The sequence below is a fragment of the Pseudochaenichthys georgianus genome, chromosome 4 (assembly GCF_902827115.2).
Source record: "Pseudochaenichthys georgianus chromosome 4, fPseGeo1.2, whole genome shotgun sequence".
Classification (NCBI taxonomy): domain Eukaryota; kingdom Metazoa; phylum Chordata; class Actinopteri; order Perciformes; family Channichthyidae; genus Pseudochaenichthys; species Pseudochaenichthys georgianus.
The window spans coordinates 31,900,603-31,919,907 of NC_047506.1; the positions used below are offsets into that span (position 1 = coordinate 31,900,603).

The window sequence follows — 19,305 nt, forward strand, 5'->3', positions numbered from 1 at the left end:
ATTTGATTGGACACTGCCATCCAATCACATCAACATCAATTTTAATACTGTAACTGTCATCACCGCCGTTAGAAATTATCAAGCAAATGAAGCATTATGGAGGGAGGAGATTTGGCGTACTTAATTAAGCATAACTTCACTAAACTTCCGCTACAGCAGCAACTAAAAATTAAAGCAGATGGCAGGACAACGCCCACACTCGAGCTGTGTACACAGAGGAATAAGGGATCTAATCGGACGTTCAATGAGGACAATTATGTCCGCACGGAGTGGCTAACTGGAAGCGCTAAACTTCAGCGTCTATTTTGGTGGCCATGTCTTCTTTTTGACAAGGGTTCGTGCTCCCTGAACAATCCTTGGGCAACTTCAGGATTCATCGACCTTGCCAACCTGTTACGGGCAATTGAGAGGCACGGTAAATCTAAAAATCATATAGATTGTGCTGTGAAATTAAAGCTTTTTGGACGCGTCAGGATTGCTGCACACGCTGAACAACAACAGGTTGTTTCACAAGCCACCAGGAGAGCTGATACAGCTTCTTATTGAGGATGACCTACAGCAGGGCACACTCTCCGAGGTCTCCAAGCTGCTCCAGCTCATGCTCACGATACCAGCCGCCAGCACATCAGCAGAGCGCTCCTTTTCCTGTCTAAAAAGGATCAAAACGTATCTGAGGAACAAGTGTGGACAGGACAGACTTGTCAACCTAGCCACAATATCCATTGACTCTGTTGTTGTGGAGGACCTAAAGGCCGCTGGGAAGTTCTATGACATTGTTATTGACCACTTCGCTACCATGAACGACAGGAGAATGGCCTTCCTCTTCAAATAGGGTGAGTGAAATGCACACCCCTTTCTCTCTGTGCATACCTGTTGCCTGAACTGCCCGTGTAGCACTAGCTATGTGTGCAATTTCTGATGTGGTTCTGTTGGTTATTGTGCATTGCTTGCCTGGATTTAGCTGCAGGTGTTCCGTCTGAAGTAGTTGTTTTATTGCAGTTGTTTAATTAGCACAGGGTGCTGCTATCCGATAATCAGCCCCGCAGATAGCATGCCACATAGGGCCCGATCACCTGAATAGATGAGATTGTTTATATTTTTGTGTTACTTTTGGACTACGGACTGAACTAATTACAGAGACGAGGACTGTTGCTGCACTTGCCGTGTGTGTTAGTGTAACAGATGTAAATATGCAGTGGGGTTTATTTAATTTAATCTTGTATAATCACACACATTCTGTGTTTTATATTATTTCATTCTGTGTTCTTCATTTTATTGAATGTTAAATACCTGGCAAGGTCGGAGAGCTGTGCTCAGGAGTTTATTGTTGTGAGGAATTTCATTTCCTTTCTTTGTGATTTTACTTTTTGTATATATTGTGTCCCTCACGTTTCCTCTTCCCTTTTTGTAAACGTTCCAATGAGAGGAGTCACTGAGGGAAATGTATGTAAAACTGATCATTTGATCTGTTATCAGATTCAGACATTAAACAGAGATCGTCTCAACTTTACGCTGACTCGGCGGGTCTCGTCCATTATCAACACAACGCATACTGATACTTTGATGTGAACGTAAAACTTTAAAGGTCTCCTGATTTAGTTTGTGAATGAATGCTTCTTATTTATTAATTACCGAATCTGCACTGCGCATTGAGCGGCTGGTATTGCATTGGTGGGGGGAGGTTGGCATAAATTAATAAGAAAATGCTTAAATTAATAAGACGAGAGAGTTTCAGCTGGAGAGTGCGTGCGGACCTGTCGCTTAGATAACAGGCGTGTACAAGTCCTGCATCTGTATGATACAAATGTGTGTAAAATGTGACCGGGCGCTGTAATCACTCATCTGGTTACGTTATTGACCACCCCCCCGACCCAAAAACATTGGCTTCCCCTACATTTTTCCCCACCCCACGCTACTGGCAATCAGAGAGATACAGTATGTCCACGTTTTTGAGCAAGTCCACGAATCCAGTCTTTGTCAAGTCTGTCACCACTTTCGCGCAGCTGCTGGCGCCACTTCATCCGGTCCTCCGCCAGCCTCTCCCAGTTGTCCGTCGCAATGTCCAGGGCCTTCATGTCACGTTTTACGACATCCTTGAAGTGCAGCAGTGGTCGTCCTCTGCCTCTGGAACCAGCGCTCAGCTCGCTGTATAAGATGTCCTTTGGCAGGCAGCCATCTGGCATTCTGCGAAGGTGACCGAGCCACCGCAGCCTCCTGACCTTCAGTGTTTGGAAAATTGACTTGCTGCCCGTACGCGCCAGCACCGCCTCGTTCGTGACCTTGTCCCGCCATGTGATCCCGAGGATGTTGCGCAGGCACCGCATGTGAAAAGCATTTAGCTCTCTTTCGTGCCGCGCGTAAGTTGACCACGCCTCGGAACCATACAGCAGGACGCGGACCACGCAACATTGGTAGATACGTGTCTTAGTGCGCTCGGTGAGGTATTTGTTGCTCCAGGCTCTTGAGCGCAAACGACTGAAAGACGTTGCGGCTTTGCCGATACGAGACTGAATCTCCTTAACTAATGACAGGTCACTGCTGATTGTTGAGCCAAGATACGTGAACTGGTCAACAGTCTCCAGCACATGCTCGTTCACCATAACCGGTGATGCTGCACTTCCTGCTTAACAACTGTCTTTTTGATGTTGATGATCAGTGCAAATTCAGAGCATGCTGCACTGAATCTGTCCATCAGGCGATGTAGACCAGCTGCGCTGTGAGACACCAGAGCTGCGTCGTCCGCGAATAAGAGCTCACGAACTAGCACCTTCCGTACCTTTCTTTTTGCGCGCAGTCGGGCCAGATTAAACAGCTTCCCGTCTGACCGCGTGTACAATTGTCGGTCTTCTCTCCCGATGAGATGCAGGCAACGCCCCTGCAGATCATTATCAAACAATTTACAGTTTTTCCAACTACATAGATTATTTCATGCATCTGTTTTACTTCAAAACAAGCATTTGTACATACACAAATTGTAATATATATATATATTACTAAAATAAACTGTTATGTAGTGGTAAGAAGATGTAAGTGCTTATACATGTATTTGATAATAACTATTCCTATGGGCAACAATCATTTTAGGCTGGTGTGTGAACAGATAATAAATAGAAATATAGCTTTAATAATAAAAATGTATCTTTGCTGGATAAGTAATAACTGTTTTCAACTACTATAGACCAATCGTCACTTATTTAATCTGCTCATGATCACATTAAGATATTAATTACCATTTCCTTTTTAAGATAATGGTTAGACATTAGACACACATGGTTTAGTATTTCTCAAGAAAGTGATCCAGATAAATGACTGCTTTGTACGTGTTTCTGCTCGTTCGTTTTGTCGCAGATGCATGAATTCAACGAAAAACAGTCAATAACAATAACTGTGAGCTCAACCTAAAAGTACGTGTCACATTTCTCCATTCCTTTTAATTACCCACTCATCAAGTTGGATCAAAGTTTAAAGTATGTTTTGAAGGTATGGAGACCTGCAGAACCAAACAATAAAAAAAACTCCCCCTTCTCACCTCTGTTACTGTAAACAGAAAGCGGATAAGGCTTTAGGCTTTGAAATTATTTTGTGAATGAATCTGTGGGAGGGCAGAGAGCTAAGTTTAGACCTCAGAGAATCAAAACAACTGCTGTCTGCCCTGCACGGCCTTCCCCTAAACGCAGATGGGAAACCAAGACAGAGAAAAGGTCTGTGGGGCATGAATGTAGACAATAACACAACGTTGTACACCTTAAATGTAAAAGGTGGTGCATTTACATTCTGAAGTGGAGATCAAATGGGTCAGCCGCAAGTCCAACTCCTCCCAAGAGAAACTCATCTCGTTGTCTAAGTCTCTCATGTGAGGTGTGGGCGTGCCGCTGTCTGTGTCCTCTGCCTCAGTGACTAAACCTACCGCAACCGTAAGTCATCATTACACCCACCACCATTATCACACTTTCTGTTGCCACCATCTTCATCCTGGATCCAATTACACCCTGTTCTGATGAGCTTGCTGCCTGAATAACGGCTTTATCACAACCCCTCGCCTCCACCTGGCACACGCCCTGTCCTCTTCCAGAAAGCACGAGGTAACTGGCGAGCCTGAGCTCCAGAGATGAATGGGTTCAAGGCTCTAGTTTGAACCGAGGTGCACACAGACCAACTGTCTGCAAATACGCACCGATACAAAATGGTTCTTTAGGGTTGTCTCATCATAAAAGAAAGAGAACCACTCTCACATAATAACTGGAACATGAACACATATAATGTAATGCAATATTTTGCCTGGCACACACCTCGAGCTCAACAGAATCTTTAAATGAAGAACAATTTGAAGACAACACCAATTAATGCTGAACATTGTTTTTTATAAACAATGATTTGTGAAGAAGTTAAAGAGGTCATAATTCCCTCTTTAACACCTGTGAAAACTGTTAATTCAAGTTCCTCCCAAAATTAGAAATGTATCAAAATGACATTTAAACACACTATATATTTTACCTTTGACAAGTCATTTTAAAGAGGCGCTATAACACTTTTTGGGGTTTTCCCTTGTGTTATTTAGGATTTAGTGCATGTAAATGGTCTGCAAAGGCTAACATCTCAAAGTTCCCTCCATGGGGAGTTTCTCTCCCACACACTCTCCCTGCCTGAAACGCCTCCATTGGACTCCTTTATTTACTTCTGTAACATAATGACATCACTGTGTAACATTCACGCTTCTGGCTAGTGCTCCAACACCTTGTATGTGATAGGCCAGGGGTCGGCAACCTGCGGCTCTTTAAGCCCTCTGCTCTGGCTCCCTTGAGTTTAGACATAAATAAGAAGTAAATAAAATAAAAGCATTTGTAGGACTATTTATATTTTGTTGCACGGTTGAAAATGTTTCGTATGTTGTATTTTGAGGTGATACTGTGAGACATAAATAAAAAACAAAACGGTTTTAATTAGGTCAACTAAAAGATGCGTCACATCCTGCTCCGGTCCCGCGCGAGCGCCTTTTCTTGGAGGCGAATAACCTGACCCCCGGCTCGATGAGCGAGCTATGGACAAATCAGAGAAAATAAAAGTACCGGAGGAACACAGGATTTAATTCTGCGTGGACAGAGTTGTCTGCTTTCACAGCAAACAATGCTGACTTACCGGTATGTTTGATATGTGGAGAGAAGTTGTTAAAGGTGCTGCAGCCTTTACGTATTGGAGGAAAAACATGGAAGAGGAAGACAGCTGACGATCTTCAGTCATAATTCAATCAGTTAACTCTTTTTAGGGTGCAGCTATATGTTTTATTTATTTCAAAGTGGGCCCATTTTAGTTGTATTTTTTTCCTTCAAATGTGCAGAGGACTCCCCAAGTGCTGTGTTTAATTTATTTTAAAGTAGGCCTCTGTATTTTTTTTTATTCTCCTTATGAGAATTCTTTGTTTCTTATTAGAGGTTAACAGTTTTATAAATAATAAATGCAAACAAACTGTAGTTTTTGTCTACGATATAACAATAAATACAACTTCATAGGCTATCAAATATGTTTTTTGCGGCTCCAGACAAAACAAATTGTTGGAAAAGGGGGCAAAATGGCTCTTCAGCTAACCAATCAGAGCAGACTGGGCTCTGGTTTCAGACAGAGGGTGAAAAGAGGTGCTTTTTGAACATTAAAGCATGTTAACATGTCACAGTATGGGCATATTATGTCCTCTATCGAATAGAGAGAATTCCACACAGGTTTGTTGTTTACAATGTTGCGTTCAGAGATAGAATATGGGGTGTCTCGTGGACGCGCTGATAGTGAGTTTATTTCATTCAGTTTTCTATTGTCCCTGTGAAGATTGGACCGTAGAAAACCAAGAAAAGTTTTTTTAATTACCTTTTGTTTCTTGTGAAGTCCAAACTTGCGGAGGCTTCGCACTAAAGCAATACAACCCGAAGAAATAACATTTGTCACCTTAGTGTCACGCACACCTTTGCCCCGGTAACACTAAGGGGATTTTAAACCAGGCTTGATCCGCAGATAAAGTCTGTTAGAAATGGTCAGAAGAAAACAATGTTTTAACCATATTTTTCGTATTTATTGGGTATTGGAGATGGAACGGTAAAGCATCAACATCAACTTTTAATCTTAGAAACAATATTTCAGTCTGAGACACGGCGACTCCATCATGGTTACAGTCTAGAACTGTCTTGAAACTACCCAGTTAGCCTCGTGCACACTCCCTGTTGAGCCGCCATATGAGATTAGCATAACCAGCCAGACTGGGACTGTCCTACACAGTAACAATGAAATCAACTCATTTCGTGTCTTTGCGTTTAGATGAACATTGGTGAAGCAGAAGTAGGAAGTGACACCGAAATAGAGCGATGAGTAAACCAGTGAAGTGATCAGTGAAAAGAAACTGCCATAGTTCATTAGCTGATCACACATAGATAAGATAAGGAAAAGTGGCAGATAGAGCGAAAGGAGTTTATCTCTTAACAGGCTGGATGCAGGAGGGCTGGAAGCAGGTGAGCTGGAGCTGCATGCTGCTCTTAAACTTGTTCAGCAGCTCTTCCAACAACCTGGTGGGAGAAATAGAAACATGTTCAATTCATCTTTAAAGCACAAACAAATATAAATGTTATGAGTAACCCACTTCTTATCGGCTCCGCTGTGTAGCTGAGGAAGGGCGTCCAAAGCCAGTTTGAAGCTGGCACTAGAAACAAGACGCCCAGTCGAAAAATGATAAGAAAACAACACATTGATGAACAAGAGAAAGCAAAAAATACAGTTGTAAGTCTAAGCACGCACGCACGCACACACACACACACACACACACACACACACACACACACACACACACACACACACACACACACACACACACACACACACACACACACACACACACACACACACACACACACACACACACACACACACACACACACACACACACACACACACACACACACACACACACACACACACACACACACACACACACACACACACACACACACACACACACACACACACACACACACACACACACACACACACACACACACACACACACAGCAGAACCAGATTACTTTCACTTCCTGTCCATAGCCCACCAAGTAACATAAATAGGGATTGTAGTGAGGGATGTGCGACTGCTAAGATTTATGTGTGTGACACTCGCTGCCATAAATCACTGGGCACATGTGAACGGGTGTGTGTGTGTGTTTAACTTACTTGCTTTCAGAGTTTAGGTAGGCAACAATGGCGTCTCTCAGAGCACAGAGTTCAAGACGAGCCTGAAGGGTGACGGGGGGGGGGGTTTATATAAAAAAAAAAAAGACAATAAAATGAACGTCTCTAACTGTCAGCAGTTGGCAGCTTGAAGTGAAATATGGCACTATCAGGAACGACAGGTAAATCCCCCAACAAGTGTGATGGTCCACTTATGAGTCAGGGTCGTACAATGAGTGATAACCGGCTCTATAAATGTGTGTGTGTGTGTGTGCGCGGTGAGAGGTGTACCTGCAGGGCTCCGTTCTTGCTGAAGGATGATACACATTGCATAAGACGACACATTTCGTCCGCAACTGACTCGACAATTTTAGAAAGAACCCGAGGAACCAGGTCCTTAGACACGGTGAAGACCTGAGACAGATTAAAGCATGGAAACGGCTGGTTAGTACAGGGTTTGATCAAAGTAGAATCCACAAGACAAGGTTGTATTTACCTCAGCATGAACTGTGATGATGTTGACCAGAGCTTCCTTCAGGTAGTTCCTGACACCTGAGGCAGAAAAGGGCAGAACATGAACATACATCCAGATACAAGGGAGAATATTATGCTAAAAGCTAACTGCACGCAAGTTCATATCACCATGCAGATACACATTAGGCTTAAGCCCAGAACATGGGGGAAAGTTAGCAAGTCAAAGAACTGAGAGTGTCAATCTTCAGGCACATCTACAGTGAGAGATCCAAGGTCGAAATGTCAAAATAAATGGTGTAATTTTACATGTGTAAATTGTAGGGCTGTCAAGTTAACGCGTTAATAATGCGTTAATGCAAAACATTTTTAACGCCACTATTCATTTTAACGTGTGATTAACGCTTAACATTGTGGAGGACGAGGGGCTGCGTTAGATCATTTGGATCGCATCCAACGTGTCGACTGCACATCACAGTCATTATGTTGACCCGAGGTGGGAACTTCAGTCTCATGCTTGGACTGTTATGAAGACAGAGGAGCGGCATTTCGCCGACAACTGTAAACAGGCTTGTCTGTTTGAGCGACTGGCTCAGTGTAGAGAAGTAGACCGGGTTGGGAGAGAGAGGGAGAGGGAGAGAGAGAGAGAGAGAGAGGTTCCAGGTTGTTGTGTTGAGAATATTCAGGAGAATATTTGTCATTGTTTAAATGATAATAAACAAACATTTGCATAAAGCATATTTGTCCACTCATATGTTGATAAGAGTATTACAAACTTGAAAAATATTCCTCTAAGGTACATTTAGAACAGATAAAAAATGTGAGATTAATCGCGATTAACTATGGACAATCATGCGATTAATCGAGATTAAATATTTGAATCGACTGACAGCCCTAGTAAATGGATGACTACAGCATGTGTTTTGCCCTTTCAGGATGATTCCTCGCTGTGATTGAGGGCATGAATTCAGTTCTGCCGCTCCTTGCTGTTTGGTGCTTTGGTGAAAGGATTTTCCTGACATTTGGATATCTCAAAGTAAAAGGTTTCAAAGAAAGTGATACCCAAACGCAGGACAGGAATTTTTCTGCCACATTAAAAATGTGCATACGGGAAAACCCAATAACCGAGTGGTTAATGCGGACGCCATATCGAATGGCCCGATCAGCAGGTGTCGAGTTTGACTTCTCGCTGGTGAGACCTTAAGCTGTGTATCGTTTCCCGACTCTCCCTCCACACACACACACACACACACACACACACACACACACACACACACACACACACACACCACACACACACACACACACACACACACACACACACACACACACACACACACACACACACACACACACACACACACACACACACACACACACACACACACACACACATTTTTGTATTTCTGATTTTCATTAGCGTTGAAAACACAAACAGATGTTGTGCTTCTACGGTGACAAGTTTCCATGCTTCAATGTTCAAAAAGGTCTCTATCTTTCTCATACTGCCTGTGCTGCAGCACCTCTTTTCACCCTCTGTCTGAAACCAGAGCCCAGTCTGCTCTGATTGGTTAGCTGGCCGGCTCTGTTGTGATTGGTCACAAGAGTGTTGGAGAGAAACTCCCTCTGGATAGCACTTTTACATTTGAGCCTTTGCAGACTATTTACAGGCACACAAACCGACATAACAAACTACAGGAAAGGGAAAACCCCAAGAAGCATAATAGGGCCCCTTTAAAATCAAACATTGTTTCTCTCTACCTTACTATACCCATTTCAAAATATTCGGATTAGGTAGAAAATATTTAATTACTCATTTGATTCAGGGAGAAGAATTTTGTTGTCCACACTGAAAGTAACTTATAATGTTTTCTACCGCACTTTAGGCCAAATAAGGCAATGCAGTCTGCCCACACCACTTTTATGTTACATTTTAAAGATAACATCTGGTATTGTATATACTGAATACGTACGTGTGCATACAGTATACAACAGTACGTGGCGAATGGAAGTGGCTGCACAGAGAAATCTTCAAAGATTTACTGATTAACGATATTTATCAGAAATATTGACGGCGCATTCATTCATGATAGAAAGGTCACTCAGGGGGGGTGTTGTTATTATTTTGTATTGCTTCATGGTATGTGTGCCTCTGCAAAGAGGCACACATACACAGATCAAGATAATGATCAAGATCAAGATAATGCAAATAAATGGAACTGGAAGTGTATTGTTATGACTTTAGATTGTTAAAATCTAACATTTAATACCCTCTAACAACCAGAAGCAACAACAGACCGAAAGTAGTGAAACTGGATTTTGAATGCCTTGCTGCAGCACCCACACACCAAATGCAACAAGTGAAAGTATCATATCCTAGAACTGCGGTTTGGATTCCAAATGTTCCTGTTTCACATGCGGCCCAAACACACACCAGCAGGAACAAACCAGAGCCAACCCTACTTTCGTTCATTACAGCCTCTGCTGCCCACCTAGAAACACTCACACATTGCTATTGTTGCCTCACATCCTGTGCGAAGGTAAACCACATATACACATTTAAGTTTCACCTGGGTTTGCTGCATCTGATAAGAACAAGTCAAACTCATGTGCACTCCCACAGCACGATACAAAGGCCAGGAGAAGTTTAGGGGGACCAGCAGAGAGACCTCAGGGGTGTTTACAGTAAGCCATCAAAGAGCCGTACTTTACACACGACACACAACAACCACAACAAAAAGGTCAAACCAGATACGTCAGGTTCTCATCCCACAGGAGTGCTAATTTCTGAGATGAATGGGGTCAGATAGTGGTTGCCGCCGGGGGTTTTCCCATGTCATCTCCGACGCTCCAGGTTTTATCATGGCGGCGCAGTACCTGTCGGTGTTTGGCAGTCCCTCCAGTCAAAGTACCCAGCGTAGATCCCCGGCTCCAGAGAGCCAGCGATCGGGTCGGCACGTCTCTCGATGTAAGCCTCAAACAGTTTTCTGTCCAGCCCTCGAACCGCGTCCATACTCACCTGGAACACCAAGAAAAAGTCATGTTATTTAAACAAAGTGGAGATATATAAGTACACAATGTATCTTTATGGGGCGGCAGTATCTCAGTCTGTATGGTGGTCAGTTCAAATCCCAATCGGACCGAGTATAGAGAGTGGAATGGTAAATGGAGAGGTGCTAGTTTGTGTCCTTGAGCAAGGCACCACCTTCTCTGGGCGCCTCCCCCTCGCATTGACACCTCTCCAATAATGGGTTGAGGTCCTGTTTTTGCATATGTGTATTCTGGGCCAATGTGTGTGATGTGTACATTCAATTTCCCCTCTGGGATTAAGATTAATGTTAGTGTATGTCTCATTATTTGTATCACCAAGTTTAAGCAGGCGATACAACTGTAGGAATAAATATATACCTCATAATCGATCTCATATGATTATCGTTGTGGTCTTACATGTCTTAAGAAATATTGTACACATCTGTCGACATATAACAGATGTGTGTGTATGGCTTGATATCATATGATAAAAACTAGAAGGGCAACAAAGGTAAACCAAGGGAAAGATTAATTAGTGTTTCTCTCTTCTCAAAACTAAAAGTGTTCCCTTTTTTGGCCGAGCCACAACCCGATACTAAGTTTCACGGAAATCGAGCAGTTATTTTCTCCGTAAAACTGGTGTTCGACAGACAAGCAGACCTACGGAATCAGGTATACTTCCAGTTGGGATATAGATGGGTTGGTAAAAATGACTTAGGCCTTCTTTAGAGAGCTTTAATGCCTTAGCTGGCAAAGAGATTTACAATTTTCTCTCATGTACCTACAGTACTCTTCGACTAAAGCATTCTTACTCACAATATGACAAATGTATCTAAAAAAAAATCATAGAAAACTAAAAATAAAATGTGAATGCTATCAACCATAAACCACCGAAAATGTGTAAAAAACACGTTTTATTTGCATTTTTGATGCTGTTGAATTAACATCTGTAGCTGATTAGAATAGTCTTTGTCATGTTTTGGTAACATCATCTCAATAACATTGACTTGTGCCTCTGCAATGAGAGATGCATAACCTTCATGTCAAACGGAACTGCTTTAATGCTGCCTTTATTTACAGAGTTAATTCCACCATATGTGAGGCAGCCGTGTGACAGATGCATGATGGGACATTTTATTTTTAAAACCTCTGTTTAGTTAAAACTAATATCAGAATTTCTATATAATATCTTGCTCTCTAAATACTAATAAATGCTCTCTACACCAATACATAGAATCTTTCAAAGAAATCGAGTTCACCGGTTATTACTGGAAAACCAACCGAACTCTTCTTTGCTTTGTGAATCAGCCATTAGTCATTGTGAGAGTGTGTGAAGAAAAGAAAGGAGTGAAAAGTAAGCTTGTAAGACAATGACCTTTAAGTTTTTCTCTTTGATGGCAATGACAACCCGACACACTTCTCATCAGCATCATGACACACAATGAGGACTCCATTGGTAAGAAACAGAGTTTTAACTGACCCGTGTGATCTTCTCGGTGCCCGTCAGGCCGTGTTTCTCAAAGTAGTTAGCCAGGTTCAGGAAGGTGTGCTTCTCCAGGTAATGGCAGTTACTGAGGATGATCAGTAGACGCTGCTCCTATACACACAAAACACATGTTTCTACCTTAATACTTGCAAGGACTCTCATAAAGAATTTCCCAAATTGGGATAATAAAGTATCTATCTATCTATCTATCTATCTATCTATCTATCTATCATAGCCCCTGACTTTAACCATCACAACTACATGCACGATCAAAACCCTAAAGCTAACCCTAAGTCTAACCTTACCCTTAAGTGGCGAGCACACGAACATTTGTTTTGATATTTCCTAATGTATCTAGTCTAAAATGACATAATTTCATGATTCTTTTTGAAAATCATGAAACACAGTCCACACCTATTCCACCCACATTCCCCCCATGTTACATACAGCATGTGTTACAGCCATGTTACAGCCATGTTGCACACATATTGCACTGTTTTACACCAAGAGAGCTCGTTATTACACCGTTATTACATTCATTCACCAACTTCGTGAAAATGTTTAAAAGAATCCCCCAGGATACAGTAACTATTGAACAGCCCTTTGAAGGAGTGAGGATGTCCTTCTTTTCCTTAAATGTCCTCACCTTTATATAAAATACGTACCAACTTCCAACTCAAAATATACCCACTTAACTAGAATGTCTTCACTTTCCAAAAATGTCTTTACTTTTATAAGTGTCCTTAACTGACTAAAATGGACTGATTTTGCAAAAACGTTCTAACATTTTTAAACTTTCTGAATACTAAAATGTAATCACTTGGAAAAAAATGCCTCTTTTTGCAAAAATATCCTAAATTCCCCAAATCCCGTAAAAATATTTTATATTTATATTTTTATATATATAATGTATTTATTATACATTTTTCAAATGGTCCAAATGCGCATGGTCTAAATTGGTACTCGCGAACATACAGCATAACGCAGACACACAATAATCCATACAAAAGATTAGACACGATCAATCGATCACTGAAAAGAGTGACAACTGATCTGTTTTGAAAGCCAGTTATTTTAAATCTTTAGCAAAACCACAGACGAGATAGGAGACGTTGATGGGCGTAAACTGATAACTTTCTAGTAATTCTCTGCGATTGTATGCAAGGGTTTCAAGTAGCTAAACAATAGATCTCATATCATGATTGACACCTCTCTGGTCAGCCGCACCTATTCTATTCTGTGTGTCTTACCCTTGCTCGGGCAGGGGAAACCCCAAACGCACCTCGCTCCATTTCCCTTTACCAGAAGCACTCTACGCCCCGCTCTTCCTCCTACTCCTCGCCCTCCTCTTTAACCCCCTTCACTAACATCTCAAAGTAGTTACAGGAAATGAGGACGTATAGGCTTCTTGTCCACAGCCAGGAAACAGCCTGATAACATTTGGTGGTTTGAGTGAGACACTCGTTGGTCCCGTTGTGTAAAGGAGAGCGGGCCCACGCTTTGGTGACGCTGCCAGATGTGGGATTTCAGGTGTATTAACCCCAAACAGTTGAAAGGAAATAATAAAAAATCCATCGCGCTTACAGATGTTGGGCTGAAGCCCTCGTGAATTCCAGAAAAACGAACCGGCGAGGAGAGGTCCACTGAAATGTTGCTGCACACACAGAACATATGTATTTAATATGTTTTCAGAGTCAAGCACACTAGAATATATCATCCCAATACTTACTGAGATGCATCAATATCTCCATCGGTTTGAGTGCTCAGGTGCTCCAAGCAGTTTATGAAAACCTGCATGGAAAATAAATAGAATTATGAAAAATAGGTGCCATACTCATGTCTCACTGTAGGCGATACAGAGTAAGAGGTGCTTCCATAGCTGCCGGATATCATTGGTAAGATGTAATAGTGACATGGTGCATTTACAATGTGAAAACAATAGTGTACTACATGTCACACTGTGTTTGTCGAATATGTTCGTAGATAATTCCATAACCCAGAACAATGTGCAACACAGCTATTTACACAGTTATAATGTATACTCCATCCAATGTCTTTCTATTGGGAAATTGTATATGCTTGCTCCTAGTGTCAATCTCAATTTGTATTCTTACTATATACAATTGCCGCTAATGTTAGTTTTGAAATGTTGTTATATTTGTATCTTATTGTGTCTGTCTGCCTGCCTGTCTGTCTGTCTGCCTGCCTGCCTGTCTGTCTGTCTGCCTGCCTGTCTGTCTGTCTGCCTGTCTGTCTGTCTGTCTGTCTGCCTGTCTGTCTGTCTGTCTGTCTGTCTGTCTGTCTGCCTGCCTGTCTGTCTGCCTGCCTGTCTGTCTGTCTGCCTGTCTGCCTGTCTGTCTGCCTGCCTGCCTGTCTGTCTGTCTGTCTGTCTGTCTGCCTGCCTGCCTGTCTGTCTGTCTGCCTGTCTGTCTGCCTGCCTGTCTGTCTGCCTGCCTGTCTGTCTGTCTGCCTGTCTGCCTGTCTGTCTGTCTGTCTGTCTGTCTGTCTGTCTGTCTGTCTGTCTGCCTGCCTGTCTGTCTGCCTGCCTGTCTGTCTGTCTGTCTGTCTGCCTGTCTGTCTGTCTGTCTGCCTGTCTGCCTGTCTGTCTGTCTGTCTGCCTGCCTGTCTGTCTGTCTGCCTGTCTGTCTGCCTGCCTGTCTGTCTGCCTGCCTGCCTGTCTGTCTGTCTGCCTGCCTGTCTGTCTGCCTGCCTGCCTGTCTGTCTGTCTGCCTGTCTGTCTGCCTGTCTGTCTGCCTGCCTGCCTGTCTGTCTGCCTGTCTGCCTGTCTGTCTGCCTGCCTGCCTGTCTATCTGTAAAAACATGTTGTGAATTTTGGAAATGATTACATCTACCTTCGACTTTAGGACTTTAAAACACTGCAATTGTCTTTAATGTATTGACAGCCACATATGTAATTAATGTTCTCTCAAGTGGCCCATGATTACACAGTACGAATAAGAGCTACAAGTTGGTAGACTGCATAACAGGCGTTCAGGTTGGCTTCACGGCATTTATGTGATGGTGAACACCTCCATGATTGAACCATATGTGTTGTTGTTAGCTGCTGATAGATCTTACCTTCATGATGCCCACACTGAGCTCTGTGGCCTGATCCTGGACCTGGTCTATCTGCAGCACCTGAACACAACACAGTGAGGCACATCAGGAGAGTGCTAGTATCCTCTTCAAGATACTTCAAATCAGACAATGTGTTATTCTATTGTTTGAGTGTTTTATTGGCATGTTAAGCAATGTGAGCTGCTATCCCTATAACAGAGCAGTATCATGACTGTTTCTTTGTCTGAGAACAGTCTCCTTAGGTTGCTTTGCACTTTCTTTATTAATCATAGGACATTGGTGACTCAGATCATAATCAGGACTGCTTTGCCCACTGATCATTCTCCATCTGAGGGAACTAGACGGGCGCCTAAGATGAATGACTGCCACAAATGCAAATACTAAAGATACAATCGGAGCTTGTTTGCAGTTACATCTCCTTAAATACAGCGGCAGTCAGGATTGCAGAGGATTAGATTGAGGAGACTTGACAATGTTATCGCTTCCGTTATTCATCCTCTCCTTCGACCCATGCTCAGTGGAGCAACGGAGACATAGTGAGTATGAGCTATTCAAAGTGTGATAGAAACAAATGATTATATTTACATTCAGAAACAAAGATTCAATGATAACCAATGAGTTCATAATAAATACTTGATAGTATTTGCTTGCTGATTTCCTCACATTCATTTCTCCTTGTTTGATCTCCAGCGGCTCTTTGAGGGACTGCAGCATCAGGATCATGCACTGCTCAAACTGGGAAGGCTGCAAAACAACACGAGGAGAGAACATCAACATAGTTTACAAAAGCGGACTCCTGAGAAGAGGCTTACATTTTAATATAATACATTATACATTATGTGGAAATAAAGTGAAAAACTAAAGAAACACAAATGATATTTTCTTTAATCGTCAGATAAATTGCTCGACTAGACACTCACGTTTTTGAACAGAAAAGGAACTAACAAAGCAGCTGAATAGAAATGGAATTGTGTTTTTAAATGTGTATCCAACATGTTACTAACTATAGATAACTTGAGTATGTATTTTATATCTTATTATGAATCTGCTTTATGTATTTACACATCCTTACCAGGCTGGTAATGCCCTCATTATCCACGACCCAGTCCTCCTTCTCAGCGAGCCTCTTGACATCTGACACGCACAGATATAAAAATGAATATGAAAAATTACTAAAAATGTCTCCACAGTTTCTCAGATAGAACTTTCTTTTTTAATATATGATTGCTTTCACAAAGGGAAAATAGAATCAAAACATTTGAATTTATTTTCTGAGTGAAAACCACAAGATGATATCAAAATAAAACGTTTCTTGGCAACACCACAATTTGATGAGTGTGTGCGGAAAGTTCAGTGAAAACCAGTCACTATTCTCAAAATGACCATGACCGACCATGGTTTTACTCTCATAACACTTTCTCCGTTACAATCCTGGAAGTGTGTGAGGTAAAGGTGACAGTTAAAGTCAATGACCTCCAAATACTCCAAATAGAGGAAGACAGCAAGGACAGATCTGTGTGGGTTTTTGTAGAAGAAGATCGATTATATAAATCTTCAGTTTGGACCGTGTCCCAATTCAAAACATCCAAATATTTGATACAGTGTTTACTTTATATATAATAGTACATACTAATGGTTAAACATGAACAGTTTTTTCGCTGACACTAATGTGCTCTACCATTCTGTGCAAACAGGACATAATACAAAACATACATCAACCAAGTGACTTCAGTAAGACACAGGCATTACACTTCACAACAGAGAGCTCCATGTGCTCTTTAGTTTCCCAAGATCCTCTTGTTTTAACTGTGGTCAACATTTATCCATCCAGTTTGAGTTTTCTAGTGAATTAGTAGGTTGTTTATCATTTGGACAAAGCTCTTGTTATGTTATGTTATCCATTTTAAAAACAAAAGCCCAAGGAATTACATTGTTTTCATGTAGTGTTTAAGCACTTTTTACAAACTAACATGATATGGGTGCACAATCAGCTGCTTTTATGCTTATATGTAGAATAGAATAATATGGAATACAAGCAAAAAGTTACAATAATGGTTTTTTATACTGTCATTAATAATGATCAGAAACAAAGGAAATACAAACCAGCCATAAGGACATTTAAAACATGACATGCGCATCAGGTCATTACTGATCATTTGGAAAATCGTGTTTCATGAGGATCACCAATCATCTGTGTTAGAGCCACTTTTACTTTAAGATCATTATGGTTTGAATATTTGGCTTATTAATATAAGGCTTTAGATTAAACTATTTATTTTTGTAAATTACACTAGGGTTTAAAAGATGTTAATTTAGATGATCAATACGTTCATTCAAGTTTCCCTTTGTAGCTGTGAAATGTGCGCCGTCAGGGAGGATATGCCATGCATGTCTATATGTCTATATGTGGCAGGACACATTTCATATCCTCTGCTATCCATCACTGCTCCAGCTCCACCAGCCTCCCTTACCCTCAGTGGTGTGCAGCAGAGTCACCATGAGGCAGTGGACCCTCAGCTCCAGCAGCAGATCCTGGATCACCTGCAGCAGGTCGTTAGGGATCTCCAGAGCAGACATAGCCTCGTGACAAGCCCTGGACGAGAGGCAACAGAGAGGGGTCTTTAAATGGTGCGAGGGGCATGAAGTTAGGAATAATCCTGCATCTCACCATGTGAAAGCTGGACATACTAAACATATCCCAACCTGACGGTGTGTATGATCTGTGTGAGCCAGGCTCCAGTCAGCTCCGTCTTGTTCTCCCAGCCTCCGTAAAGACTCAGATCCCCCTGTGGCAGCGTGGTGGGGAGGAGAGCCCCCCGAACCAGCTTCACCAGCCGATTGGTCATCTCCTCGATCATTTTCTAAACATACAGCGAGGTGTACAAACAACAAGGTTCAGGTGTCTTTTCTTGCGAACCAAATGCATGAGTCAAAGGCTCAAAATACATTGTTTGTAAACAGTCACAAGGAAGAACCATACTTTAAAATCATTTTGTCTCTGTCTGGCATTCTTCTTGGACTTTTCCACCTGCCCAGACTTCTCTCCAGTCTGCAGGAAGAAAGAAAAGAAGAAGAATTGGTTAATATATCTGAAAATAGTAAATGTTTTGGCTTTTACTTTAAGTTCTTTTGTTAGACCAGTGACATAACAATTCCCTAAACTTAAACACAGTTTGCAGGCTCCCTTAATGTTCTGATACGCATTTAATAAGAGGTCCAAAATGGAAATCCCTCAAAGATATATTAATTCATGCTTGTAATAAAAAGTTGCAGTGAAATAAATGGTTGGGTCTCAAACATAAAAAGTGTGTTAACCCTTCTGTTTGTGTTTGTGTACATATTTCTGATTCTATATCCTTTCTTCACTGTGAAAGCTTCTCAGGCCTTTACCTCACTGAACAGACTTCCGTTAACATAAGAGATCCAGAGCTTCCAGAAGTTGGGCAACTGACCAATCACCACATCGGAGAGCTTCTCCACAAACTGCACCTGCTGCGGGGTTTCAAAGCGCCAGGCTGGAACACAGAGACACACACACTGTAGTACACACACCTCAGAGACACACAGGGCTTTTCTGTGCTGCACTGGGAGGTGATGGGCGACTTAAAGGATGAACAAGCAAACCGCACAGGCCTGAAAATATCACAGTGTTTCTGTAATTCAAAAATGTAAAGATCAAGATATTTCACTTCCAGGCACGGCGGCTGTTTGTACTGTTTATCGGATGTAGACACAATGCATGACTCTGTGATTCCCCTAAGCACAAAGTGTTACAAACACAAACAAACAAACGTAGACAGGGAAGCCCCTCTCGAGCACCAAGTGTGTGTGATTGTGTGTGTGTGTGTGTGGTTGCGGTGCTCACTGCTGGGTCGCGGTGTGCGCAGGCTGCCCCCCCCGCTGTAGAGACGCAGTGTGACCCAGCCTGCCGAGGGCCGACGGACGGGTATCCCCCTCAGAATCCATCGCTCCGACTCCCACTGAGAGACAAGGAAAGGAGAAGAGGGGTGAGAGATGGGGGTGAAAAGAAACACATACTT

At 42.2% G+C, this 19,305-nt stretch overlaps 1 protein-coding gene across 1 annotated transcript in view; it reads right to left on the minus strand.

The window, feature by feature from the left end:
• Window positions 1-6,036: 6,036 nt before the first annotated feature.
• exoc2 (exocyst complex component 2) overlaps window positions 6,037-19,305 on the minus strand; it is a 55,689-nt gene continuing 42,420 nt past the window's right edge. The window contains 18 exon segments of the mRNA XM_034081153.2: window positions 6,037-6,545; window positions 6,620-6,679; window positions 7,204-7,265; window positions 7,492-7,614; window positions 7,697-7,752; window positions 10,549-10,690; window positions 12,182-12,298; window positions 13,772-13,841; window positions 13,917-13,978; window positions 15,266-15,325; window positions 15,929-16,009; window positions 16,338-16,399; window positions 17,737-17,858; window positions 17,969-18,126; window positions 18,246-18,314; window positions 18,656-18,780; window positions 19,131-19,161; window positions 19,163-19,245. Coding sequence (XP_033937044.1) covers window positions 6,452-6,545; window positions 6,620-6,679; window positions 7,204-7,265; window positions 7,492-7,614; window positions 7,697-7,752; window positions 10,549-10,690; window positions 12,182-12,298; window positions 13,772-13,841; window positions 13,917-13,978; window positions 15,266-15,325; window positions 15,929-16,009; window positions 16,338-16,399; window positions 17,737-17,858; window positions 17,969-18,126; window positions 18,246-18,314; window positions 18,656-18,780; window positions 19,131-19,161; window positions 19,163-19,245 — 1,577 coding nt within the window. The 3' untranslated portion in view covers window positions 6,037-6,451.